At 40.1% G+C, this 26,640-nt stretch overlaps 1 protein-coding gene across 2 annotated transcripts in view; it reads left to right on the top strand.

Annotated features, from left to right (window-relative positions):
• The window catches only part of SNAP25 (synaptosome associated protein 25), a 69,446-nt gene extending 43,098 nt beyond the window's left edge, over window positions 1-26,348 (top strand). The window contains exons 4-8 of one of the 2 annotated variants that reach the window (XM_068940272.1): window positions 4,715-4,763; window positions 14,359-14,476; window positions 18,230-18,355; window positions 20,521-20,665; window positions 25,018-26,348. In XM_068940272.1, the coding sequence (XP_068796373.1) occupies window positions 4,715-4,763; window positions 14,359-14,476; window positions 18,230-18,355; window positions 20,521-20,665; window positions 25,018-25,086 (507 nt within the window). In that variant the 3' untranslated portion in view covers window positions 25,087-26,348. Of the gene's footprint in view, window positions 1-4,714; window positions 4,764-14,103; window positions 14,222-14,358; window positions 14,477-18,229; window positions 18,356-20,520; window positions 20,666-25,017 lie in introns of both variants that reach the window. The other variant, XM_068940273.1, reaches the window with a different exon arrangement.
• The last annotated feature ends 292 nt before the right edge of the window (window positions 26,349-26,640 follow it).

The following is a 26,640-nucleotide window of genomic DNA, read 5'->3' as shown; positions in this document are numbered from 1 at the left end:
ATAGTAACAACAAGAAATGATATAGCAATGCATCTCCCCTCCGAAGTGCTAGCAAATTTCAGTGAAAGTCTTGTCACCAACTTTAACGGGCTCTGGGTGAGACCCTAATAATAAAAAGTTTTAAAAAGCTGTTACAGAAGATTGAAGTTAATGAATATTATAGCCTCTAACAGGGGTCCAAATCATGCTGTTAAGTGGGCTTCACTGAAGCACTGACAGACTTCGAATGATGTACCTAAGAGTTGAATTAAGCCTAGAGTTTTTAAATCACAGACTCTGGCTTTCTAATCAAGGACCCCATTGCTTAGTCTGCAGTCCAGCAAAGAACTTAGGCATGTGCTTCACAAAAGCGTACGGTGAATCTCACTGTTGGCAACGGCATTCACACAGTTAAAGATAAGCACAAACTAGTACTCTTTGTTGCTTTGCCTTTATTCAAAACACTAGAGCTTAGTGTTATTTCAAGGTAGAAGGACATGTACTTAGTGTGTTTCATAATCTCTGCGGAGTCAATATGCATTGTGTTATTTCCACTAATGTGAACAATTTTTAAAAGTCAGTGATAGCCTCCCACTCAGTGGGGTCCCAGGAGCAGCAAAGCACCTGATGCCACAGGATTATCACTCAAAACTCTCCCACTTCCTTCCCTAGAAGGTGTCTTGTGTGGGACCACCACAAGAGAGGGATTTTGGCCACCAACACCTGAGCAGCCTTTCGTCTTGTACACAAAATATGTCAGTTCTTCCACTTTGCAGAAAAACAGTTGGCAACACATGACAGTCTCCATGGAAATCAAAGATTGAAAGAACACAAGGACTGACCTACCGTTTCTAGACTTGAGGCTCAGTATGTTCAACAGCTATGTGGTAAAGATTATATATCTTACTTTCGGTGATATACCTGCTTTACAGATAAACAGAGGAACTCCAGAGCTGTCAGTTTAATGCCTTAATAAAAGCAATACGTTCTATGCCATTTTCTTCTAAAGGACAGAAGTGTAATAAAAAAATGATTGCTGTTCCATGGCAAAATCTGGCAGTCCATATTCTCTTCTCAAATACAATAGGAAGACAAAGAGGCATAAGTAAACTTGAAAAGAGAACGCGTGACATTCACAGATTTGAAAGCTGGATTAAAATGGGATGCGCTCCATGAACTCTGTAGTGTCCTATCAGAGGTGTATTTTTCATCCTGCTCTGGCCTGAACCACCATAAGAATTGTGGGTTTTGAGAATCCTTTTCTTGCAGCAAACTAAATGGAGGATTGGAGGGTCTTAACAAATTCCACCATTGCATAGGAAGAAATGAAGGCCCTATTCCTTGGGAAGGTTTACCATTAACACAGATTTTCATAACATGGACCTCGCTGCAGTTCTACCGATTTATGGCTTCCCACATAGGATCTTGTTGATGTTAATGAGCAGTGTAGGTGGAGTAGGAACCTCCCACTGCCATGACAGCAGCTCTTCTAGAAGCCCATTATCAAGGTTTTATGATCAGTTGTTGTAAAACATATTCTTCTGGGCTGGCACTTTGCAAACACAGATTTCGTCACCTCCTGTTACATGCTCTCTAAGCAACCAGTTCAAGCGTGTTAGCTGACACCTGCTCCTATTGAGACCAAAGGGAGTTTCCATGATAGTTTCAGTGCAGAAAATGCCAACATTTTCTGTGTTGGAAAATCTCTCCCATTAGCCCAAAATGCACTGGTGTGGCACCTTTTCTTACTCTGTATTCCTTTAGATGAAGAGGGTTTGAGCTTTCCAGTGATGCTTTAGTCTGCTGTTACTGAGGGTCACATATTCAGAGTGTTTCTCTCCTGCTCAGATGCCTGCATGATGAGCATATTTTCTGAAAAGTTCTGTATTTATAAGTATATTGGTTTCTGAGCTATCTAAGATTGGTCACAGTGGAGATACTGAATATTTAGGGAAGTCTAGATCTGTTCAAAATGCACAAATGTGATTGGTAATATTTGTTTTTAATTGGCTCTACACAGTTTTTTTTTTTTTTTTTTTGTGAAAAACCTGACAATTAGAGCTTAATAGAATCTTGGAACAGGAGGGGATTGTCACTTGATGCCTGATTCACCTCTCATCTTTGACAGTGAGCATCTTTTTTTTTCGTTTCAATATGTTTTGGATTAAACTTCAGATGCAGAGAAGTATATTCAATGCACAGTCCTTTAATATTTTCACATTAGTATTAATGCTGTGGAAGGATGAGCTGCAGAACAGCTTCTTAAGGGATACAGTATTGCCTGATAAAATGAAATGCCATTGATGGTCAGGTAAATAGAAGAAAATTGTACCTCTTCTGCTCTGTGCAAGGTTTTTTTATGAAGCACAAACAGTAAGGTTTTTGTTAAGTCCTTCCTTGTGGAAGGACTAATTGCTGAGTCCTTCTCTCAGCAAAGCTCTCATTCAGATCACTGAATAAAGGCAGTTTGGTCAAATCTTTGAAAAATCATTGGAAAATAGGGTTGGACAGTTAACATTTCTTAGCCTGGCTACATCTGATTCACTGAAAGCCAGCAACTACCAAACTATTACTAGCAGGTTTTCCAAGTCCAGTATCTGAAAGGGCCCCATGTCAGACTGCACCATATTTACCCAAATTCAAGACGACTCAAGATTTAAGCAGCCTCCTTGCATTTGCATGATGTGTATTTTTTTAAACACATATCAATTGTTCAGGGTAAGACACCCCTGATACCATGGGGCAAGAGCATAGAGAGAGCCGGGTAGCAAGCTGCTGCACATTAGGTACTTAGAAGATCTGACACCTGCCCCACAGAAAATGAAAGATCATTAACGGCTGCTTTGTTACTCTGAACAGGCAAATCTCATGACCCTTGAATCTTAAGTTTCTAAAGGACGCCAAAAAGCTGGCCGAGTTTCAAGTGAAGGGAAAGAGGGAAGAAACAATTACCTAGTAGAACAACTGACCCAATAAACAATAGAACCAAGGTGACTATGGGCAGGAGGCAGGTGGCTTTTTCTCTCCACCTGGAAATTCATGGCAGGTAAAACAGAGGGGAGCCAACCAGGCTGCACACATCTGATGTTTTCTCCAGTTTCTACAGTGATATAGACATTAAAGACAAGAATGGGAGTGTAGTGAGAGGTGGATGAGTGTGCAGCAAGAAGCATCTTGCACCTCTCTTGAACTGAGCAGTATCCTCTTGAAGCAAAGCAGAGAAACACCAGCTGCACCAGCCAGCCAGTCCTTGAGTGCAGTAGAAAGTCAAGCACGTAGCTGAGCCAACATGCAGAGCATGCAGCCAGCGTGCCTTGGAGGGCCAAGGGAGCATGAAGCAGGCAGCTGACAGCCTGAGAAACGTCACTGCTCCCAGATAAACAATGGTGGCAGTAAAGAGGGCAATTGGAAGGAGGGATAATACTAAGTCCTTAACTTGCCTCAAGGAGACAGGATGGCTTGCAACACAAGAGGGATGGTCAGGACTCCACATTTCTGTTCCTCAAGCTTCTGCACAACTGTAGGCAAGCAATTTCATCTCCCTTGGCCTCTGCGAAATGGAGACCATGATCCTTATCTAATTCACAGGGGTCTTGGTGGTGTTATGTTCATGGAAGCAGCTGAATTACTGCTGCACTTGTCCAGGTAACCCCACTGGCAAGGTGTCAGGCCACAGAGGACTTACTTCATCTGTTATTGAAATGCAACAGTCAGAAGAACTTTCAGGCCATTAATTATTCACAGACATTATCACTGCTCTAAGAATGGAGCTAGTTTTTGCTTAGTAATTAAAAGGGAGCTAATGTGATCTGTGATATAGCTTAGTATCACAGCATCCAGGAACCTGAGACACCCGATCATATCCCACAGTGATGACAGTGCATATAAAGACTGTATTTGTGAAAGGTGCCCTGCTGGTGGTTTAGATAGATGGGAGCGCTAAAAATGCTCAGCTTTGCTCAAACTCTGCTCCCAGCAAAGATGATGATAAGATTCCCAGGAACCTCAATGGGAGCAGGGGTAGGATCAGTATGTAAATGTTCTGAAAATCTTGCCTTCAAAATGTATCCAAATTCCATTGATATTAAAAGGGTCCACTGGCTGAATTAAAACTTGGCTCAAGCCCTTACCTATTAGATCTTTGAGCCAAAAAATACACCTTAAGCCTACAAAATATAAGCCTGCTTTAAGGTGGAAGCCTAAGGAGGGAAGCTTTCTAACTTCAGTGTTACAAGGGCTATGTACAAATCACTAGGCCTCCTTACCAAACATATTTGTGTCATCTATTTTTTCTGGGAATTTCTCCTGTGGGATCAACATACATTTGCAACGTGACCATTCTGTTCTTCCCTCCTCCTGCTTCAGGGAACATGGAGACGAACCCAGAGATGAATCCTCTTTTTAGAAATGACTCTTGCATAAAATGATTATTTAATCTCAAGGTCTAGGACTTTCTCTTTTCTGCAGTAGTTCAGTATCCCAGTGAATCCCAAAGGGCCGATAGTACAGCAGAGAACACCCAGTTTCCTTTACAGTGTTCTCTCACATAAGGGCTTCAGATTATATCAGCAGCCCCTTATGACCTTACCATTCCTTTCACTGTTTTTCTTTTGTCTTCCTATGTCCCATACCTAGGACTGAGTGTTCCCTCACTGATCTCTCTTTCTCTCTCCCCCTCTCTCTTTCTTTTTCTCCCCTTCTCTCTCCTAACCTTGCTACCACTATCGGGATGTAGAGTAAAGATGCTGGTATCAGGACTTTGGTTATGTTGGATGAGCAAGGAGGTAAGTTCAGATTGCTTCAGTAAGGAAGTGTAACCATTCACAAAGTACCGTGTTAACTGTGTGCAATTACAAAAATAAGGGCCACAAAATATGTCTGTGCAGTTGTGCATGAGAATCCAAGAATCTCTGCCTTTAGCTGTGTTGTTTGCTAGAGGAACATACAATAACTGCAAAAGAGCCTGTACTGTTTTTTGATCTGTTTCCCATTAATGTCAAAGGGAGCTGCAGGCTGAACTCATCAAAATCATCATTTTTTCAGTGAGCTCTGAGTCAGGATCCAGCAACATGATGGGAAGGCTTGCCTTCATAAATGTAAAGTCCAGCATTATTTACACAGGTGCTATGTAATTTTCTCACTTGTCTTAGCTACGAGTGAAATACATGCAATAAATGCATCCAAAGAAAGGATAAAACAGGTATAGCTTGTGTAACGTTCAGTTGCTTTTTGTTCCCTGTCAGTGAAGATAACAGGAGCTTAATATCAGAAGCTATAACACTATTGGCTCATTATAATTGACCATATATGAGCTTTTAAACTTAGAGAAGTCCCAGTCCGGATGACATTGACAAAGACAGAGCTAGATCTATTCAATACAATCCCAGGAAATTACACTTTTACCATTCATAATATTAAAAAGTAGTAGATAGGATTTTTTTTTCCCCCTCAAAAAACTATTAAGTCTCCATTCAGGGCAAACCCATAGGAACAACAAAACGGTGTCTCCAAAGAGAAGTTAATCAATACAGTATAAATTTCTACTGCTCTGAATCAAACCAGCCTCCAATAAGCCCTTGTTATTACTTAGTATGTGGCACAATACAAAACAGTATTAGGAAATGTTTTTTAGAGGGTTAGTGCTATATTACTCAGCAAGCCCAGATAACGACTGTAGGTAAAAGCATTGCGTTGTTAGGTAATAGACTACATAATGTGTAATTTCCCTGCTTCTCTGACACTAACACAAATTAAAAGTAATAGCAGGACCTAAAGAGAGAATGTTTTCTCCTGTTTGCCTCTACATAGATATGCCACTGCTTTTTTTTTTTTTTCTCATAAATAAAAGAATTTAACCTAACCAAATTCTGTCACACGAATTTGTCTAGACAAGGAAAATATTAAAGAGAATATTTTGGTGCCTTTGAAATCCTTTTACTTCCTGAATAAGGGTGGTAAAAGGACTACCACTGAAAATAGGAAATCAAGGAACAGTTGTGTTCAAACAGACACAGCACCTGTCTAAATAATGTTTTTTGCTTCAGAAGTGACTTATACTTTTAAAGTAAATCACAAATATTTTCAGAGAAATCCTATAAATATCCAGATGGGCCTAGCAATGCAGTTCACAGGCAGATCAGCACAGACCTCAGTGGTGCCTAAAACTTCACTTACGTTAAGTCTTGGGAAAGTATGTTTCTTTAGGTTTTTTTAACTCTTATTTTTCACAGATTTTTAGGGCTTTTATTTTGTTTTTAACTCTTTTTTTTTTTTTAAACTTCAGCATTATACTATTGCTAAAACTCCTGTACACACAGGTTATCACACTGACTCTGAAATCACTAGTCATGCTAGGAAGGAGTGTCTGTGTGAGCGAAGGAGCTGAGGCTGGACCCACTGAACTCTCTGGAGTCCAGGAAACTCAGTATTAAACTCTTATTAGCAGTGAAACCTGAAATGTACATTATATGATCAGAGATACAGGTAGTCAATACTTACAGGAAAAAAGCAGACAGCTTAAAAGCCTCCTTATATTGGTTATGGTCATGCCTTAAGTGGTTCAGCGAACTAGGCTTGTAATCATAGTTTATGGGTTTCTCAAGTAAAACAGCCTAATAATGCTACCAACCCTTGGAATATTGTAATCACTGCACTACGTTAAATGTTTAATTATGTTTTGTCCATTTTAGCCATCTGTAGCTCTAATAATGCCTTTTCTAAATTTTTTTTTTTAATAAAAAAGGGTGAAGGACTTATGCTATTACTGGGCACAATACACTAATGATGACTTTGAAACCTCTGTCATTAATGCAATGTGTGCAACTCGTGGATGTCTCAGCAGATTATCAGATTAAGGAAATCATTTGCTAACACTGCTATGTGATCTCTTTTCAGCTGACTGCACACGTCACTTATGATTATTAGGTGTTATATAGACAAAGACCATGACATTGATCTTTCCAGTGGGTGGCAAGCAGAATATCTAATCTTCGCAGTTGCTCAAAGCTCTACGTTTTTTTAGACCATTTGTTTGCTTTGAAGTTGCACGTACTTTATGAGCAAAATTTCTTTGAGCCAACCTCAATCTAAATAGCACAGAGCAGAACTCATTTTCTGACATTAATAAGCAAAAGTCTTCAGGATCATAAAAGGAAAGAAGCCAGCGCAATTTTACAATACTAGGTATTTATACAGGCTAGCCAGTTTGGCTAGTTCCTGTTGCCCAGAAGAGTTCAGTATATCTGGCTGCCCAGCAGGCCCGGGGTATATTAGAGCCCTGCAGAAATATAGAACTTCACAAGAGCTCTCACTACTCCTTTTTCACAGAGAATGGGACTGCCGTGAAAATTAGAGACCTCCTCCAGTACTGTTTGAAGTCACTGGGAATATTTGTATGAATCTGAGTGGGCTTTTGGAGTAGCCCCTCTGCAATGCCAAAAGCTACTTGTAACTTTTTGGGCCAGGTATTCTCACCCAAACCATTTCAACGCTGTCCTCCTGGGCAGTCCACAGGAAGGGGCTAACAGGTTAAGCTCTCCTTGTTGAGATTTTTCATCAGTGAGAAAGCCTTTCTCAGAGCCTATCTGCATCCATAATGCTTACATTTTTTTAAATCTGGCCTTAGGATAAACTCTTTTGCTTGTTTAATTATTTAAGTGTGTGTGTGTATATATGTGTGTGTGTATAAATATATATATATTTACATTTTAAACAGTCTTTACATTTTATACTAAAAATATGATGCTGCAAACAATTATTGTGCAATGGCAGTTGCTGTGCTTCATTAAATATATCTTCGAAACATGCTAGCTTAAGAAAATGTTAACATTTGGATGCGCCAATACTGTGTTGGTTAACAGCAGACTGCAAAAAATGAAGCTGATAGTACAAAGTGAGGATATGAAGGTAAATGTGGCTTTCACACATGGCAGGGGGGTCCCAGAGCTGTAGTCCCAGAGCTCTCTTCCTCCAAAGGGAGCAAATCTCTGTCCTTCTTAGGATCTCCCAACACTTGGGGAGTATTGGCAGGCAGAGCTATTTGGACCTTTGAGGATGCCTGAGTGATGATGTCTTTGTGCAGTATATTGCAAAGGAATTTCATTCTTCTTGTATTCAAAACGTGTGTGTGGGGCGGGGGGAATGTTTCCACTAACAGTAATAACAGCACAGCAATTTTTCATCCAAGACAAGACAGAGGAATATCTTCAACTGTCTTTGACAAGCCACAGCAAAAACGCCAAGGGAATGGAAATTTTCTCCCTGCACCACAGCAGTTGCAAATGCACAACCAGCAATGTTAACAAACACAGAGGGTAGCTTAATATACTGAGCTGCTTAATGCAAACTTAACAAACTAGTATCTGTCCCATCTGGACAGGTAGACCCACAAACAATACACCCACAAGCAGTCTATCAACTCCTTAGTGAAGTGAGTCAACATAACACAGTCTGAACAGATTGCCAAAATATGATTTTATGATTAAAAATTCCTTCCTCTAGCTTTCATATCCAATGAGCTAGGACAAATAGTTGAGAAACTAAGGTTCAGGAACAAGTACCTCCACCAGTGCCTTGGATTCACTGCAGATCCGTGCTCCAGATTAAGTTGAAGTATGGAGATAAAACTTTTGGAATAGCTGGGTGACTCCACATGCAAAGGGAATAAGGCCCCATGTTTCAGTGCCCATGCTAGCTGATGTCTCTACAGTTTTTGCCACAGCGTAACAAGAGGTATGGCTGACCTGCTTCTATGGCGCTGGAAAAATGACTTCAGCAACTACAAAGATAATAAGAATTTCTTTCCACTATAGAGCGAAACAACGTCCCCATGTGGGTGAGACCTTCCTCAGCTTGCCTCCTATTCAGTACCTACCATGAAAATACATTGGCAGTCAGATGCCAGAGGCTTAGTTACTAGAGGCATCCCAACAACACCTAGCCACAGGTCTTGTTCTCCATAGATGGAGTCAGGGGAAATACCAGTTGTCAGATGGAGAACTGCCTCAAATTTTACTTTTGACAAGGTGCTGTAATGATTCCCAGAAGTGGGCAGGGCTTCAGACCTGAGCTGACTCTGTTCCACCCATTGCCATAAATCCTCAAGGTCTATTGAGCTCCTTCACAACTCCAGACAAGTAGATAGTGTCGACATCAAGCAAATGGGCTTTGGCAACAGTTGTTACAGTCTCCATCACCTCTGCACTGTAATTCCTATAACTCTCTGCACCTTGGGCTCACCCCAGCAAGCAGCCACTATAAGGAAGTCCAGCTTGCTAGAATATAGCAGCATCCCACAGTCAGTGCAAGTTTGTTTTTTCACCGTCAGTAAGTAAAGTCTACTGAGATTGAAAGAGCTGATCAGAGTCAGAAATGGTTTGCTAATTAGTGAAAATAATGATAGGTATTGACTATTCCAAATTTTACAGAGAAAATGGCATTGATTATGTTGAAACTGTACTGCAGAAGAAAAGACAAACAAATCCCCCACAAAAGCAGGTCGTGCATGGCCCATTGTTATTTTTAGCCCAGTTAGACATGGTTTCACAAGCGCGCCCCATCAGCTTTCTTCCATTCATATGCATGCTTAGCAATGCCTTTCAGAGAAGAGCTAGGTCAAGACTCAGGATTTTGGAAAGGCCATTCTAGAAAAGTACCTCGTTCCAATCTAATTTTCCTTTGTGGAAAATGGGATCACTGAGTATCACTGGCAGCAGTTAAGCTGCTGACTCTCCTTCAAACGCAGCCCTCTTGTATGCAATTATGATTATAATATCCTCTTAAACATCCCTTTTTAAATTAAAATTGTCCTTGGTGGAGGTTGCTTTGTTGCACAATACTCCAGGCAGAGGAACAAGTTCCCTTCTCTAAAGGCATTTAACTGACATTTGAGAAGCACAGGCCCCAGATCCTGGACACGAATCAAGGAACAATTCTTATGAGTTGTGGACAGGGACGTAAAGGTGGACTAATACTACAGCTGCTCTGTGTTGGTCCTGCATCCAACACTGTGCTAAGAGCCTTTTGCAGCTGTGTCAGCTCAAGAGACCACAGGAGCAGCTGAGGGATACCCTTGCCACAGTTTCCTTCTCCTAGCCGCTCCCGGTGGATCAGCTGCACAGAGGGGATTTTCCAAGCTGTTACAGATGATGCAGTAACACTTGAGGATCTCCCACTTGGTGCTACACCTGGGATAGCTCAGGTGTAGCTTCAGGGTCACCTCAGTAGCTTCAGGGTTATTTTATACTTGCAGAGGGCCACAATGCTACCATAAAGCTAATAGGACTAGTTTATGGTCTCTCAAGTGCCTATGCTGTTAAATCTATAAGTAGTTCACAAGTATAATGATAGAGATATAAAAATAGCTTTGCAAGTAACCTCAGATATGCCATCAGTTTGCTATAAGATCTGGAAGCAGATATATGGATGCTACTTGTGATTTAAAGTGACATTCTCAGACATCAAGTGATATCAACATGCAAAAGGAGTTAATAATCACCAGAGCTTCCTAGGGGCGGAAAAAAAAAAAGGCAGCAAATCTCAATGAAACATACCTCTTATGTACATTCTGTCTCTAGATTAAGATAACGCCTTTTCTTATATACCATATATACAGTGTGTGTGTGTATGTATATATATATAAGTAAACATATATAGAGATGGAATATGTCTAAAGAATACGGCAACAAACAATCAAAAGATGTTAAAAGTCTGACCTTGAAGCACTTCTCTAAATGAGAGATAAAGGGAATGATCTTTGGGAGACATGATTTTTCATTGTTTCATGGCAGTATATGCCAGCAGAATGTCTTCCCTAAAACCTTTTAGCACAATATACGAAGTCAGAATAGGGAAAAATCTATGAAAATAGACATTAAATTAACCTTTTGATAGCCATCTAATTTCTTACAAGCAATGATTCATATTTTAATGTCAGCTATACCAAAACAAATCAAAAGTGACCCCATTAAATTAATTCCTCTGCAACATTTATGCCTCTGTAATGGTAGAAAATGTGATTCACAAATCTGTTTACTTGCATGTGGGACCAGATTTGCGGCAAGTATAAATTCCTGTTGCTCCACAAAGACAGTATAACTACTGATTTAAGCCGGTTAACAATCCATCCCCACTGCATGTACAACAAGTAATTGCTTTAGGAGCAACAGTCAGATGTCTAGACTTCTGGGCTACAAATGTCACATGACTTTTTACATTCATGAGGTTTTCTTTAATGGAAGATAAATCAGTTGTGGGTTCCTTTTCTCTTCAGAAATAGCATAGGCATCATACACACAAATACTGAAGCAAGATATATTCAGTCAGAGTCCTGAAGAGAAGTATAATTTACCGGAAAGTCTTTGAGTTATGTCAAATATACTCTTCAATTAACACTCACCTATTCAGGCAGAATAGAAAACGGGGGAAGAAAGTTCAAAGAGCCCTACTATATATTTGACTTCAGTGAAACTGTATTTGAGTAAGGAGACATTCTTAGGCTGAAGGTTGACCAGTAATACGCGATCTAGGTCTGATCCCTGCAGTCTTACTTAGTGCTCTCTCCTGGCCAGCCAAGGTGAGAGAAACCCAGGAGGTAAAATCAGTGAAACGAAGGCCAGGACCGCACGTCCCTCCCACTGACTGCTTTGTCAAAACAATGCTGCGGAAACAGGATTTTTTTTAACTAAGAGCCCTGAAAACTGGCTTCTGCCATCACAGTTGTCTCCTAACAAGCAGGAGGAAGGGATTTGTGACTGAAATTTAGCAATTCCTCGTCATGCTGCATGAACCACAGCTGCACAGGCTTCGCAGAGCTAGAGAAAGTGTTGCCCAGCCACGCAGGCGCAGGCAAGACTCAGTATGGGGGAGCAGGAGTATCACCTTTTATCATACACGCACGCTTCTAATGAGAACGTCTCCTTATAGTAGAACGGCACAAAACCCACTGGGATAGTTAAATTCACGATCTGCGGGTGCAAACGGGAACCAAAGCTTCTGCTCAAACCTCCAAACCAGCAAGCAAAATTGTAACGTGTGTTAAAACAGTCTAACCTTGTATTTCCGGTTCTTTGTTCAGCAGTTTATCTGGCCAAACTTGTACAATGTATCTCTCAGGTTTCGTATTAATTTCCCAATCCTTTGCTCACATTAAATGTGCTCCTTTCAGAGGATGTTGCCAGACAGTTCTGATCCCCCAAATGCATCTTTGGATTTGGGATCAATAATCCCTGTGTTATCCAGAAACAGGCACATCCTGCTGAGGAGAATGAGAACTGACAGCCGAAAAGCAGATGCAGCTGGCAATACCGACATGATGCCTCTTCACCTCAAAGCCCAGCCTCATGCAAGAATTAAATAAACAGCACAAGTTCAATATTAGAATTATTTCAGCTTGAATAATTTAGGCTGGGATTTTCAAAGCCCTCTAGGGGTGAGATGCCAAATTCCCATTAAAATTAATTTTAATTAATTAATTAATTTTAATGGGAATTGGGCATCCAAACCCCTAGACAGCTCTGAAAATCTAAACCTCAATTGTTAACAGAAACACAAGTAAGAAATTAGGCCTATTTCTCTTCCCAAAGAAGTCAAGGGGAGTTTTGTACCGATGTCAATACACATATGATTTTTTTTCTAAAATGCCTTTCTTTTTTTCTTTTTTTTTTTTTTTTAATCTTGACAGGGCTCACTTAACATCAAGGATGACATTATATTTCTCCTATAGCCTGTGCTCTCTTAGTTCCTCTCCTCTCAGTTTTAATTCTGTGTTTACATTTTCTCTATTCAATACAAGGAATAGAAATGTATTTGTGTTTTACTGGGATTGCTTTACTTAGTCTCTTTAGGTACAACGAAAAGTTCTACTGCATTGAAATATCACTCCAATTAACTTTCTTATTCCATGTAGTAATAATCTGGGCCTATATCATACTAAACAAATGGCTAAGCTTTCCACCAATGTTAAATGTCATAGCTACACCAAACTTAATATAGCAACCCTGATCCAGCTGGATCTATGTCTGTTTGCATCAGTTAAGGATCTGGTCTGACAGTCTCATACTGTGGCGTTCAGCTCCTCTGGGCCATTTTCCTCAGCTTTAACATTAGTGAAAAAATTAACACATTAAATTATCTGAGCTACAGAGTCACCAAGAAAAACCCACACCACGTCAGCCTGAGCAGAAATAAGATAAATTCTGTTTGATATCACTGGAGAAATACAGTGCCTGTGTATGGCTGGTTACTGGGCTTGATGCTTTGGTTACCTGACCTGGTGCAAATCAGAAGTGACCCCGCAGAAAAATGTCAGTTTTTGTCTAATGTTTGATTATGTAAGATCCGTTGGGGACAGAGACAAAAGTGCTCATAGCCAGTGCTCCTCTTTCAGTGGGCATTGGATCAGGTTCCTTAGGTCGTTGCAGTTTCTCTGCGTTCACCGGGGTTACTCCTGATTTACAGTAGCCCAAAAGAGAAAGAATAATCCCTGAGGCCACACTCAGATTAGAGAATAATATCCAATGCCAATCAAAGTGGCATGCCTCAGTTTCCTCAGCCTCTGGAAAAAGGAGTACTTGGACACAGCTCTTTACAGCTCACACCATCTCCGATATCACTAATACCAAGTCTCTCACCCAATCACCCACTAATCAGACCAGTCACTCTGCCAAACATCATCTAATTCCAAGGCATTTGTAAGTGTAATTCAAGCACTTTCCACGGAAGGACGCTCTTTCTCTTGTATTAACATGCATAAATGCAAAATAATAACACTGTATCTTTCTTTCTCTTGGATGTCATTGGTGTCTTAGTAAGTGGATGTATTGTATTATGTTTCTAGACCTTAAAGTTTATAATCCTTCCTTTCTACACCATTGCATCTTGTTTAAATTAATATATTTCAAACATCTGCCTCCTTTGTTCCTTTGTTTTATTCTTCTCATATTAGTAAAAAATCATCTTCCGCATCCAGTCTGGCATACATGCTTGCAACAATGCATCAGCTTAGATTAATGCATTGTAATATCATTATTAATTCAGTTTTACATGGCCATTTTTCATGCTCTGTTGAAGACAAAAACAAACAAAAATACAATTCATTCCACACTGTCATCCCTTTGTCCTGACCAGAACAACTCGATCGTGTTGAAGAAGGCATGAACCATATCAACCAAGACATGAAGGAGGCCGAGAAAAATTTAAAAGATTTAGGGAAATGCTGTGGCCTTTTCATATGTCCTTGTAACAAGTAGGTACTGGGTACCGGCTCTGCTATGTGGTGTCCAGTTTTTTGTCACAGTGAATGTCTGAAGTTTTTGTCTTTTTTTTCTTTGTCCTTTTCCATCTGCTTCATTCTGTGGGGATAAAATACTTGTGTTTAATCAGAACAACTGGAACGCATCGAAGAGGGAATGGACCAAATCAATAAGGACATGAAAGAAGCAGAAAAGAATTTGACGGACCTAGGAAAATTCTGTGGTCTTTGTGTCTGTCCATGTAACAAGTAGGTGCTGCCTGCCTCATCTCTTTGAGCACTTAAGGCTGATCCCAAAGGCCTTGTGAAGCTCATCCTTGCTAGGCACATGGACAGGATGAGCATGTGGCATGCAGAAAGAACGATTCTGATCCAAATGCATTCATCTCATAGCATAGACAACGGACTGGGAATTACTGTAGATGCATTAAAATCGGGCATACTACAGTGAAAGCTTCACTGTCAACACCTTTTACTGGTAAAAGTTTCAACATTTTACACAAAGTGTACTAAGTGGTTCCATTTCCCAGCAAACAAAAACATTGGGGCTACTTTATTCCTGGAGACCCTAAATTCTAAAACCTATTTCCACAAAAAACTTCAATAATAAAAACTCATAGCTTAAAAATGCAGAAGAGGTAAAAACAAATATTACTAAAATTATGGAAGGAAATTACACTTCCTCTCATTATTCAACAGATATCGTCCTTGATGAGATCTTGAAGTATACATGACGTTTTACAATTGGAATTCAACTTGCAATGATTTTCATCCTGCCTTAGAGAACCAAATCTAAGAAAAACTGAACACGTCATGTCAAATTTCTTTCATTTGGGTAGAACGTACACTAAGCAGAAATGTTGAAATGCATCGAATTTTGCTTGCATGCCATCACACTTGAACGAAACTGTTCTCTGAGTAATGCAAAGCTTGTTTTAAATGCCAAAGGAAAATGTTAAGTGCAAATAGTAGGTGCAGAAAATAGGGGACAAACTGGAGCAATCAGAATTCCTCAAGGAATAGCAAATCCAGCAAGAAATAAGTCAGCATGCAATCAGGCTACTGTGAAAACATTTATAAATGGTTGGCCAAAGATTTTGCAGGAAACCAGGTAGAGTGCTCCGGTTCTGTCACGTTATACTCCCTTTCTGTGAAGCACAGACACTTTGTTCCCAAGCACAGCCTGATCCTACCATGATTATCAACACCAAATGACTGAAAGCTGTTGTGGAATTCAGTGGGAATTTTGCCTGGAATAGGAACAGGAGGACTGGGTTTCTGTCTTACCAGTCAACATTTATTTTGAAGTTAATTCCCTTGGGACAAAATGCAGCTACTGCCTCAGCTTTAAAAATCAATTTTTCTCCTGCGTACCAAGCCACAAACACTTTGCTGAGGTATACATTTTGGCAAGAATATGTATATCATTGCCTACACGTGCAAAGTGAGAGAGGGGAAAGTTGCAGCTTAAAGAGGAACACTCCCTTGGCTTGCTCCTCCTGGAGAAACCGAACATAACATCTATGTTGAAAGTGCACCCTTAAGGTACAAAAAACCTTATGTATTTGGCAGAAAATCTTCATTTTTTTAGAGTAGGTTTAATATTTTGTACTATAGGGAAGACTACTCAAAATTCAAAGCCAGAACTATGAGCGGATGGGGTTAGGACCTGATATCTGATCTGGAATCATTTATCACTCCACAGTGACTGCAGTATCATGAAACGTATAGGTGCAGGGACCAAAAGACACTGCCTACATTTGGTGAGGCAGGCATTCATTTTTAAAGGTGTCCCTTTCCTGTTTTGAGGTAGCATTCTGACCTTTGCAGACTATCGCCATGTTGGATAAACTAGCATTACCAACCAGTCAACATGTTTAAAAACCAGAGTCTTTGATTCACCATGCTAAGAATCAATTGGTGCACCTAAGATGATATCCTGAGAAGCAGAGTTAAGGAGAGAGAGAAATCCATACACTTCTGCACATCATCAGTGTGATTCCCTAATATTCTTCCGGCTGGTGGTAAATTGCATATACTCCAAAAGATTAACCATTTCACACACAATTATTCTCTGCTACTTCTAAATACAATTCAGTGAACCATACCAGAACGTAAGCCCTGATCCTACATTCTTAGAAGACCCAAAATTCCCATGGCATACAACTTTGACCAGACTGAAGTCAGTAAGACAACTGCTATTGATCACGAGCAGGACCAGATTCCATCCGTTGACTTTAATGGGACATTTCCATGCACAAAAAGCAGGGGATCGAGCCTTGGCATATAAAATCATTTACCTCAAACACAGACACCGTGCCACTCTCAAAGTTGTGCAAGTCTAAAGAACAGATAAACATCTGTAATTGTACACGGAGCAAGAGAACTAGCTTCATTCATTTCCAGAAACACCAAAGCTGATGTATAGTTTCAGAGAACTAAGAACAAACAAGGCAATCAAACGCCTCTTCTCTTTATGTCTTCACAGATTTTAATAGGAAATAAACAACAAAATAGATAGACTTGGGAAAGATCCTCTTTTCATTTATATTTTAAATCAAAGTATGCTACACATCTTCAGACTCAAAAAATACTAAGCAGCTTCAGAGGGCTTGGAGAGAAAGTAACACCAGAGCTGGGCTTTTTGTGTCCTTTCCCAACTAGGAGCATGTTCAATTACTCCCCGAAAAGCCAAGCCACGGGGCTATTTATATGACTGACTAGAGCCAAATGAAGAACATGGAAACCATGGGGATTTGCAGTTCCCAACAGCTTTGTTGAAAACTGCTCCATTTCTGGAACAAAATCAAGAATTTGTAGCTACAGAGCCCCAAAAGTCACGTTCTTCTGTTTAAGCATCCGATCTTGTCCGATCACCCCAAAGACAGCAACCCAAAACATGCTTGCACATACTAATCTGTCACTGAAGGTATGCCTGGATTTTAATTTTTCTGTCCATGGCAGCTCAGTCAAAAATGGCTCTCTGAAATCTAATATAACTATCAAAAACAACAAATATAACAACCTGATAGGCTATTTTAAAGTCCTGTGGTTTAATGCTCCTGAAGGAAGTGATGATCCATTTTTGCCTGTGTCTTGCTTATTGTGAAGGCTGTTCCTGCTGATGCATTAAGAGTATGATGAACTATTGGGGCAACTGTGCTTAGTGAGAATGCTTCACTTCTTATTCATGCCTGTAGCTGGTGCATGAAGAAAATGTAGAAAAATTTCCCTTTCTGATGCTAGATTGCTTGTATCATTTCTTTTCTCCTGCACTCATCTCACTTCTGCCTATTTTACTTTTTGTCTCTGTGGAGAAAGGTTTGTACATCAACTGTCGATGTATGACTACTATTTTCAAGTACCGATATATTATTTAGAAATCCAATGAATCCTATGACTTGTATGATAAAATCATCCCCAAATCTCCTTGGAAAAGGTTAGAGGCTTTAAATGCCTATTATGCCACATATATGTTAAACAACAACAAAGCCGAATCTTCTGCATGGTAACATGTTAAAATCTAGCCAAATCTGTTTTTCTCTAAGAGGGTGTGTTGCTGTGATGTGATGTACATACTATAAGTGGCAGTTTTGTTTTTATGTCTGTCTGCCAGTACGTTCTCTGTGTTTGATGTCAAAACATATGTCAAAACTGAAATGAAACAATGTTTTCCAGTTACCTATTTCTTCTCTTCTTCTTTTCTTTTCTTCCCCCATCCTTTCTGGAAACTAAGTCAACATCCAAAAACCTGTGTGCAGTGTTGTAGACTTGACAATTGCAATTCACCCTATTGGAAACAAAACCTCTGACCATCACTGTTGTTGTGGCAGTAAAATAAAATCTCCTTATATTCAGGCTTATGATATATCGGTATGCAATCAGTGAACCTCTATCTGAAAACTCATTTGCTTGATTCAGCTTTTAGCTTGGAGAAGTAAAGAGTTTTGCATTTGTCTTTGTCCACTTGCTGCTTTGTTACTTATCATCTTTTTTGCATAGGCTTAAATCAAGCGATGCTTACAAAAAAGCCTGGGGCAATAATCAGGATGGGGTTGTAGCCAGCCAGCCTGCACGTGTTGTAGATGAACGGGAGCAGATGGCCATCAGTGGTGGCTTTATCCGCAGGTGAGTCTTTTATCCACCGTTTTCTCTCTCTATTTTACTTGCCACTGATATATTTAGAAATCTTCCATATGGTCATGAGTTCTGTGATGTTCGTTAACTCCTTCAGTGACATCAGGTAAGGCAATGGAGCCACTGTTTACCACTACTGTGGTAGTTGCTCAGATTTAGGTTGATGCTGATTAGTACAGGCCCTAAATACCCACTGCTTCCACCAGCTCCACCTGGCCCTATGGGTCCTTGCCTGAGCTAATGCAAATGATGATGTTGATGAAAATCCTGGAAGTTAGGGCCTCAGCCCTAAGAACCAGAAGATGCTTGCCTGAAACCTTCTTCCTTGAGATTGCCAAGATTTGGATGATAATTACATAGGCATAATATATACTTATTTACTTCATAGAAGAAATGTTAAGTTTAAGATTCTCAAGGTCAGTCAGCACTTGCCATGTGAGTCCTGCACTCCCGCTCTCCAGCATGATCAATCAACTTTTACTTGGGGCCTTATTGTGGGTCTCATTAATGACAGTTGGTAAAATGTCTTGGAAATGAAGTGTCAAATAAAGCTAGCTTATAATTATTCTATTTTTCAAGATATGTAGGGCTCATTATCCATTATCTGACCTTGCCAGAGGGTGTATCAAAGCATTCAGCACCTCTTCCTCTCTCTCCTGAAAGAAAAGATCCTCAGGCTCTCTGCCAAAGTATAGAAACAAGTGCAGAACTTGAAGTACACTTTTTACTAGATGTACACCGCCATTAGAAAAACCACTTTCCTGCTTATGGCTACTACCCAGAAATACCTCATTGAATGGGAAATGATCCACTGCTCCTCAACTGCTGAGATGCCACAACTGTGGAAAAACACTGACACTTTAGTGGCAACCACTGTGCATTCAAATAAAAGCCAATTTTAAACACACGGCTATACTAACAGCAACCAAGCTGCAAACTTTCACCAATACATAGGGATCCAGTGATAAGTACATACTGATTACAGTACTTGCTGAGAATGTATTTAGGTGACAATGCTATCAGCTGAATGGATAAAGGCATACCAGTAGGCAAAGCTTTGATCTCTGAAGATTAAGAACACTGGATTAATAAGTAATTATCTTTCCAAAAACTATTATCCACTTATTTTTTAGCTTCTGCATTAAAGGGAAATCAGCATGGTAGAAACAATGCTATCATGCTATCTGGAGCGTGGGACTGAACTGCCATTTAAGTTTGCTGGGACTGCCATTCACTTACTTTTATTATCTCTGGAGGGAGGCTCCATCACCATGAAGGCTGGGGTAGGCTAACAGAACAGCACTGAAGAAAGTTTATGTGGGTGCTATGCCGTAACTGTTCTGCAAGTAGCCTATGCAGCCCTTCCGGTACCTTTATGAACACGAAAAGCATAAAAGACTGTCAGAGTAGTATTTTCTGAGTGTCACCTATGATCCTTGCTTTTCCCAATGTCAGCCACCACGTAGCTCTCCAGCCACTAGAGTGCCGAGCTGGGCCCCAGCTCAAGAGCAATCTTTTTTCCTTTTAAACACCAAGCAAATGAAACAGGGCTAAAGGTAAAGCATCTTTACTCAAGCCAACAAATCAGAGAAAAGCTGCTTCTGTCATTTACTGGAAATAAATTTAATTAAAATACGAGTTTAGGTCAGGACTTCCGCAGCTGAAGCTGCTCATGCCTAGTATTTTGATTAGCCCCAAGTCTGCAAGGACTGCACTGTATCCATTAGCTGTGCGTAGCTCAAGGCTGGGAGCTAGTATAGCTTCAATTTCAAGGTCCTCCAGCATTTCCCATATACTGTAAGCACGCATAAGTCCAAATGTAGCATCCTTTTGCTGTTCTTTTGAGAAACACCATCACTAGCAGGCAGGTGTGGTATGTGCAATAGACAAGCTCAGAAAGCAACACTTCCAGGAGCAGCAGGAATGAGTAGTACAAATGGAGTAGTAATGAACCCAAACAATAGTCCCAACAGTCAAAAAAAAATAAGCAAGTGAAGCTTTTCAAGCTACCTGCTTAATAATTAATCCCTTTTCTTCAAAGCTTAGCACAGCAGCAAGTCACAAGTGAAGAAGGATGCAGGTGAGGTTTGAGGTGAATTAGAGTTTCAGAGGGACCTCTTCTGTCTCTACTCAAAGAATTGTTTTTTCACTCCCAGGGTAACAAATGATGCCCGAGAAAATGAAATGGATGAGAACCTCGAGCAGGTCAGCGGCATCATTGGAAACTTACGTCACATGGCCCTGGATATGGGCAACGAGATTGACACACAGAATCGCCAGATTGACAGGATCATGGAGAAGGTAAGAGCTGATATTTCTAAGAGAACCCCAAAGGGTGGCTGTGTTATCCTTTCTGCAAGCCTTCATTCGCCGGCACAGGCTGCTACAAGAGGTGCAGAAGATGTAATCCATTCTGTCCTCAGTTCTTTCAACCTAGGGATCAGGCTGCAGTTTCTCTTCAACTCTTTCAGAGAAAGACAGGGGACAGAAAGAGCTGCTAGAGTTCCTCTCTCTTCTCCCTCCAAATACTTGGACTGAAGCAGCTTTCTGCTGTTGATCTTCAGTAATCCTTCACTGTAGGTCATACTGCACTGCTGGGTTCAAAAGACAATAGCTGGTAAGGGGACCCCTTAACACAGATAAAGGCTCCTTCTACAAAGGTTTTGGGAAAGAAGTGCCCTGAGCTGTGCAGAACTGTGAAGCTTGGGCCTGAATGCCCGGGCATTTCCTGGCAAATTCCAAACTTTCCTGGACTTTCCTTCCCTCAGAACTTCCATGAACGATTCAGACGTGGGTCATCTATTAGGAGGGCCAGTCCAAAAAGGAGGACGTGAACTTACTAAGTGTGGCTTTCACAGGTGGTAACAGTGCAGCCAGCCTTGTCTTTCTGCCTGCTTTTAACTCCTTTTGGACAGAGATTCACTAGCTCACTCTATGTACATACATATACATATACATATACATATATATATATATATAACTGCGCCCTGCATGGGCCCTGTGAAGTACAAAAGCTCAATACTACCGTTGCAAAATCACTATATGAAAATGCAGAGAGCATCATTCCAATGCCAGATCTGCATTGCAGATTTCCAGGGCAGACAGTAGCATCCTCCGTATCCATCCGAGAACTCATTCTTGTCCTCAGATCCTAAGATCCGCAAGCCATCTGCATTCGTTGCTGGCAGAGCTCCAGGCATAGGCACAGCCAGGCTGAAGTGACATAAGAGGCTAGATCTTCGTCTGCTGTAAAATCAATACAACACTCTTGACTTCAGCTGAGATTTACACAACCTGAGGATCTAACCCAAGGACTTAAACGTACTGCTTAGAATTAATGCTGACCTTAAGTGGTAGAGCCTGTACTCCTGAGCCTTCTTACACGTGCAAGCTACAGAGAGCAGGACATCCATGTCTGTTTTTCATGCCAATTAGCTACACGAAAGCCTAGCACAAGAAATTAAAATAAAGAAAATATTGCTGTCAGGGGTTCACTCAGTTTGGTAACTTTCCTTATTGAAGTTTGATTCCCGGGAGAACTGGATGAAGTACATGTCGCTTTAAAGGCAAGAAATTTATTTCTGACAGACAGATAGTCACATAAAATAAAAGAGCACATAACTTTGCAACAGTCGAAACTTCTGTTTTATAAAGCTGTATCTGTTAGTTTGAATGAACTGGAAAATGCACTAATATTACTGCAATGCCATTCTGCAGGAGTTCCTATTTCTAAGAAAATTGAAATGGGGTAGGGAGAGGGATTTACCATTGTTATTCACAAGAAAAGCATTGGAAAGTAGCCCATCTATCTGCATTGCAAGAAGGGACCGGAGGCTTGTACAGCATGTATCACAACTAGCTTTAAATAAGAATTTTAAGATAAACATCATTTTCTCAGACGAAGTACAAGGACATGTACTACTTCATGTTAAGCTATTCTATCCATGACATAATTTTAGTGGCAGGTGACATGCGTTGTACTTGGAAATCAGGTGTGTCCCATCTGTGCCTTCAGGATGCCATCACCAAATGCAGGAGTCCTAACTTTCTAACACTGTACTGCTCTCCTGTCAGCTCGTGCCTGCAAACATCTGGATTTTGACTAGCCATTTTGTGCACATGAAGTACACAGACCAAGTTTCTAGGCAGTGCATGCTGACAGCAGTTGACTAACTGAGGGACTGGCCTTCCACGTCTATGGAGTCTTCTTACACAGTTAGCTATACAGCATTTTAGATAGCAATAAAAGAGCATTGCAGGCTACTATGAAACACTAAGTCCAGCCTCACAGGCAGGCCTAGTCAGGAAGAGATCTCAGCTAAGAACAGGGATACACTTTTGAAAGACGGATGTGCAGTATATACAGAGGAGTCACATGACAGCACAAAAACAAGACAGTTTAGATCATCTGAACTTCTCAGGGTAAACACACGTGGTCTGAGCAGTAATGAGATACAAGAAAAAGAAACTAGATATTAGGAAAACCCCCTATGAAGACACAACAGTGACTGACAACTGGGCAATGCTAAAAATACAAATCTATACATGTCCATTTTATAAAGAAATACTGCATTAGAATAATGGCCCTGGCTGGTGGCAGGCAACAAAGCATTGCTGGAGTTGTTTTCTCTTTTTGACCAGCTGAAACATTGTGCTTTTGATCAGCAATGATCATTAGAAAGACCCTTGGCTGGCATGCTTAGTAAAAGCTGGGGTACACCACAAAGCTCGCCCAAATGCTTGTAAAGCACGTATGTAAAACTGTATACGTATCCAAGCCAGAGCCAATTCACAGTGCGGAGATGTAGTCTGATCTATCCAAGGTAATCAGGAAATAAATACAAGGCTTAGTCCTTCCTTCAAGTCAGAGAGAAAGGGAAAAAGTAGAACATAACGGGTGGGTCACACGGCTTAGTCATCATCACCAGAATGCCCAGCCCTGAAATGAGCCATAAATGGAGGCTAGGGAGAAAGTAGGAAAGGCTCAAAAGTATTCTGTAGTGACCCAGGTGGGAAAGTTTGTGACAAGACTCCCACCGACTTTGATGCAACAGAGTCGTCCACTAGAGTTAGACTTTAGTATTTCAATTCAGGACCATTATGTTTCATCTCTGGAAAAAGTCCATACACATACAGCCTTACCCCAGTATTCATATATTTTATGACAAACTTCACTGCTTCCAAAATTAGTCACTTATTTTTTTGGTAGCTATACTGCTATAGATGAGGTCAAACTCATGGCTAATATAAATGAGTGCGGTTCATAATGAGCAGTTATGTTGATCTACATTTGCTGAGGACCTGGCACAGGCTACTGTACTAAAAATACATATCTACATAGCATTTGCCAAAACAATTATGGAGAAAAGCCCAAGATGTTTAAGAATGATTTACTGCACATCAGTATAACCACTTTAAAGGGTTTTGGAATGTATGTGGGAAAGTTGCTGCACCATTCTGCATCTTTGCAAACTGAAGATTTAAAATAAATCTGTACAATTCAGATACACCCCAGAGAAGTGGAAATAGTCCTCAAAGCTAACAGAACACAGGCACCAAATCACAGAAAAGAAACTTTGCTATTGGATGTCATGCTTTTAAAGTAATAATGTAATTCTCACTTTTCTCATAGGTCTGATTCAAGAGCTGAAAACATTTTCTGTCTAGTCCTTCCGCTAGCATAAGTCAGCGCAGCATAATGGGTTTGAATGGAACTTCACCAATTTATGTCAGCTAAAACAATGTCTCTGTAGCCCAAACTAACTTCTACAGAGCTACAGAAGCCCATAGTTAAAGTGTCCTCCCATTCCAAGAGAACTCCTACACCTCCAAGGGGGTGCCATTTTATCAGCATCATTTTATAAGCATGACAAGGGTTAAATCATGGAAGACAGTAAAGTTAACAGTTCAGCCTATGCCACACTACATTCTATTTTGATTTTTTCAAATAATGGCAGAATCCCTTCCTTTTTGTAATTCCTGTTCATGGTGCTGCCCAACGAGAGAGGTTACCCTGTCTTGCAACCACACCAGTGAATTCTCCTGAGAGACTGGAATAATGGCATCACTCTTACCTATTCCCTTCCTGTCACATGTAAAGCAAAGAGATCCAGACTGATTTCTTTTCAGATAAATTCATCTTTCTCAGCATTCCCTGCATAAGATGATCTAGCTTCTCTACTCCAGTGATTCTCCAGTGCATTGAACAAAACTTTAGTTTTGACTGCACGGTAATCTAAATTTTAGTGCATCCTTTAGCTAGGACAGAATCCACATCCACTGAATCTAACAGTCTTAAACATCACTGAGGCTTTACACCAATGAAATCCGCACATACATCATCAGTCGTCATCCACAGCATTGCTATTAATGGAATTACCAATTAACACTGGCTACAGATCTGGCATAGCAGTAGAGGAGTTCACAGAAACTGCCAAGCACAAAAGCTTTATCAGAGGCTTTCTGAAATATCACAAAACCAGCAAATCTGTAGTTTACCTTTGGGCCCCAGCACCACTAGAAAACCAACTCTCCAATATCTTCAAATTTTTTTTCCTCTGACCTAGCTAAAACTAGGGAATTGTCCACATGCCATTGTAAACGTTCTCTTTCTGCCATATAATCAGCTGTTTCTTTAATTTGTGTTTCCATAGGCCGATTCCAACAAAACCAGGATTGATGAAGCTAACCAGCGTGCAACAAAGATGCTGGGCAGTGGTTAAATGCAGCAAAGTGCATTTCCTTTTAACACTGTCCAACAGGGCAGCACCTTCACGCTTTTATCATGATATTTACCTACTAGGTTTGCACACATGCACATATCAGCCCCATTGTAAATGTTGTCCTGTGTAGTCTGTCAGCTTTCCAAAAATGACACTTGTAATTATTTTTTTCTAGATATCTTTCTTTCCAAAGGTTGTACATAGTGCTGATTTGATGGCTATAGCTCACTATGATGTTTTTTTGAGATTTTTCCTTTCCTTGTTTCTGTTTTGGATTCCTTTTCTTTTTCCTCCTCTCTTTTTTTTTTTTTTTTTTTAAAACAATGTTTGCTGAATGACAACAATGTTGGAATGCTAAACGTGCTGTTAACCTTTAAATATACAGTATTGTTCTTGTAAAACTGTGACATTCCACAGAGCTACTGCCATGCTCCTGTCTTTGGGTATCATGATGTTTAAGCATCGAAACCTGCTGTCTTCAGTTCTTCATCACCATTATCCGTTGTTATGATTTCATGATTAGACAATGTGGAATTATACTACTATAACAAGCATTGCACTAAAAAGTGATGTGATTTATGCATTTATGCATGAAGAATAAATAGACTTTTAGACTCCTACTTAAACAAGACTTTTCCCATGGCAGTAGCACACCAACAATGACAACAAAAGCATGCTCAGTATTCGGACTCTTTTGGGACTATGTTATACCAGCAAGTTTGCAGTTGTGCCACTTTTTTCTTGTTGATATATATATTATTAATCATGATCATTTTTTTAATAATGAAAAAAAGAGGGATTTGGCACTCACCATTTAGCCATTGCCAGCAAAATAAAAGCTTGGCTGAAAATATGTCAAAGACAAAAAGAAGTAAGTGTAATATATTGGGTTTGTTTGCTGCTTTTGAAGACTATCTTTTGGAGGAAACGACTACCATATGAAATGGTGCAAAGAAATGTAATTTTTATAAGGCTTTCTCTTACTAGTCGCTATCCCCATGTGGTTTGTTATCAGTACAGTTCTCTGTTGCTTACCTAGAGCTATGCACACCAAATTGCTGAGATGTTTAGTAGCTGACTCAGTAAAAAAAAATAAAAAATAAAAAAATAAAAAAACCTAAATGAATGAACTCTAGATAAACTGTGAGATTAATATCATTTACAGCATGTAATATGAAATTCCTTATGTCTCCTGTCAGTTTGTGAAGTGATTGACATTTTGTAGCTAGTTTAAAAATTATTAAAAATTATAGATCTCAGAATCTATGCTTGCTTTATCGATTTGTTGCCCTATGTGACACCTAGTTACTTGCTACTTACCTGGGAAAGGGAGAAGAGCAAAGAAGTCCAAAGACCCTTTACAAACTGGTTCTGTATGACAAGCAGAAACCAAAGATTTCTGTTTTGAATGCTGTATAAAGGGACAGGTACCTACTCTAAAAATAGCACTTTACACTGAGCACACTGAACGTGAATATTATTTTAAGTAACCTGGCTTGGTTTGCTGAACACTGTAAAAAATACTTTCTTGTTCGAGGAAAGAAAAAAATGAAA

This window comes from Struthio camelus, chromosome 3, assembly GCF_040807025.1.
Source record: "Struthio camelus isolate bStrCam1 chromosome 3, bStrCam1.hap1, whole genome shotgun sequence".
NCBI lineage: Eukaryota > Metazoa > Chordata > Aves > Struthioniformes > Struthionidae > Struthio > Struthio camelus.
This window is presented reverse-complemented; position numbering and strand designations above follow the sequence as displayed.